The sequence below is a fragment of the Micropterus dolomieu genome, unplaced genomic scaffold (genome assembly GCF_021292245.1).
Source record: "Micropterus dolomieu isolate WLL.071019.BEF.003 ecotype Adirondacks unplaced genomic scaffold, ASM2129224v1 contig_14866, whole genome shotgun sequence".
NCBI lineage: Eukaryota > Metazoa > Chordata > Actinopteri > Centrarchiformes > Centrarchidae > Micropterus > Micropterus dolomieu.
In genome coordinates this window covers 936-3,737 of record NW_025743852.1, presented here as the reverse complement: position 1 = coordinate 3,737, position 2,802 = coordinate 936, and the positions used below count along the sequence as shown (strand labels likewise).

The window sequence follows — 2,802 nt, the reverse complement described above, 5'->3', positions numbered from 1 at the left end:
CTCATCAGATGGTCATCAATTTTTATAAATTCATATGATGTGATTTTCTGGAATTTTCTTTGGGATTCTGTCTTTCACTGTTAGAATGTACATATGATTAAAATTGTAGATTGTCGCATTCTTTGTAAGTGGGCAAACCTGCAAAATCAGCAAGGGGTCAAATACTTTTTTCCCCCACTGTAATTATTTACTAGGCTACTACTTGACTGCCTGGTAGCTTAAGCTACAATAAATTATCATCATGTATGTATGGATTGTTGTTGAATATTAGAAATCATTTGCATTAATCTGAACCTGTAAAAATTAACTTTAAAAAGTAAAATATTTTCCGCTGAAATGTAGTGGAGTTTAAGTATAAAGTAGCATGAAATGGAAATACTCAAGGAAAACACAAGGACCTCAAAAATACAGTGCTTGAATAAATCCTAATCTTAGTTACATGGCTGTCACTGAGTTAATATTTGATAGATAATAATGTGAAATGATTGATGTCCTGGTTTTTGGCTTTGAAGTATCTCTCAAACAAGCAAAAGCTAAACAACTGTAACAAATGAATATATTATATCACACTATAAAATCATATCATCACAATACTGAAGGTTGATAAGTAATAATTGTGTTGAATTAGTACCTTGCCCTATAGCAATATTTGAATTGATTATGCTCAAACACTATAAATATAACCATGTTGTACATTTTACACAGCCGTGTTATTAGTGAGAGGCAGAAAGTGAATTCCATAAAACATTTTAGAGCTGAAACGATTTATTGGTTTGTCAATGGCAAACTATTTTTTAAGTCAAATGCTAAACTTGTACGGGCTCTCAGCTTATCATGTGTGAGTACTTGCTGCTTTTCTTTTATATATGATAGCAAACTGAATATCTTTGGTTTTTGGAGTGATTGTCAAATAAAAGAAGGAAGATGCCACCTCAAGCTCTGGGAAAGTATCATTTTTAGCATTTTTACAATTTTCTGTCTTTTTACTGACAAAACAATTAATTGAGAAATAATTGATAATGAAAATAATAGTTCCCTAAAGAGCTTATACTTGGCATTTTAGTTTAAGATTTCACATGCCAGTCCTTTATTTTATTTCCCTTTAGTTCCTTCTGGCCATGCAGGTGGTGATCCGCCGGTACCGTCCCTCAGACAAGGATGCAGTTCTCACCCTGTTCAGCGTCGGCATCCGGGAGCACATCCGTCCATGTTTTCACAACGCCATGACCAGCCCTCTCTACCTCACCATCACCCTGGGTCTGTGTGTTGCTGGCCTCCTCCTCGGCTCTCTGTTAGGGGCTGTGGCGTTGCCAGGAATCTGGGTGGGGTTCATCTACTACTGCTGTCATGAGATTTTTGCCGGCTACGTCAGGGAGAAACTCCAGACAGACATGCAGGACATCCCTGGGAAGTATCTGAGCAGGCCTGATGAGTGCTTCTGGGTAGCGGAGGCTGAGGTTGATGGCAGGGCCTATATCATGGGTATGGTGGCTGTAGTGGCCAAAGAAAGTGGTAAAGAAAGACATGGGGAACTATTCAGAATGATCATCTCACCATCGTGCAGACGAATGGGCCTGGGCTTTAGGTTGACTCAAACTGTTGTTGACTTCTGTAAGGAACGAGGTTTCTCCAAGGTGGTGCTGCATACCAGCTCCATTCAGACCGCTGCTGTGGCCCTGTACAAAAAACTGGGGTTCAGCCACGTCCTCTCACACTCCGAAACAGAGTCTTCCATTTGGATTTTAAAGCTTGCCAAGGTCACGATATTAAGAATGGAAAAACACCTGTAGTATTGAAATGGTGGTTTTAGGCTCAATAGGATCAATAATATGTGACTGAAACCATTATAAGGTATAAATGTAAATGCTCTGTATAGCACCTTTCTAGTCTTTTTAACAACTCAGGATTGAACCACCAACCTTCTGATTAACTGCTAACCTGCGCTACCTCCTGAGCCACAGCCGCCCTGTGGCTTGCAAACATCTCACAAACATAGTATCTTGTTATACTACTACATATTATATCATTAGATTATTATTACTCCTGCATTAATGTAAAACAGGATTTTTCTCATGTAGTTGGTTGAGGTGGAGCTAATTCTTAACTATGTTGTATTGAAATCCAACAAATGATTATTTTCATTATGGATTAATCTGTTCTGATTTGTTTTTCTCAATTAATCCATTAATTGTTTGGTTTGTAAAAAATCTGAAAATAGTGAGAAATGCCATCACAATTACCCAAAGTAACACTTACACAATAATTGTTTTGTTTGTAAAACCAACAAATGTGGATGTTTTAGACCCACAGTTGCTCCTATTAGCTTACTGGACCAATATTCACTGTTGAGGTGCTGTACTACTTTTATGAAAACTGCAGTTTCAACCACTGTAATTTTATTTCACAAAATATCGATGACATTTACCTGCTTACACTTTTTTTCACACATAGACATGCAAGAAATAAAACAGCTGCTGTAGATCAGCCCCTTTCCAACACTCACATACTTATACTGCAACTTTTTAATTTCCCTGTACACCAACACAGGTGTTAACAGACATTGATTAGGCTTCTGCTCAGGTTGAAGTTATTCGGGAATTACATGACCCAGACCCAGACAGGTGCAATAAAACTAGGGTCAGAGAGATGTTAGTCAAACAGTATCCGTAATCACTCACTTGTTCACTCGTTCACTGCTCTATATAATGCCCACTTATAATAGTTTACTCAATAGTGAGCAGCAAATTGATCATTTTGTGTCATTCTGACATCTCTAAACCAAAAATGTTAGTGTTTTTGTTA

General features: G+C 37.7%; 1 protein-coding gene across 2 annotated transcripts in view; it reads left to right on the top strand.

Moving 5' to 3' along the window:
* The window catches only part of nat8l2 (N-acetyltransferase 8-like 2), a 3,797-nt gene extending 1,510 nt beyond the window's left edge, over positions 1-2,287 (top strand). For both annotated transcript variants that reach the window (XM_046043082.1, XM_046043083.1), the window contains exon 2: positions 1,107-2,287. In XM_046043082.1, the coding sequence (XP_045899038.1) occupies positions 1,119-1,790 (672 nt within the window). In that variant the 5' untranslated portion in view covers positions 1,107-1,118 and the 3' untranslated portion in view covers positions 1,791-2,287. The remainder of the gene's footprint in view (positions 1-1,106) is intronic.
* The last annotated feature ends 515 nt before the right edge of the window (positions 2,288-2,802 follow it).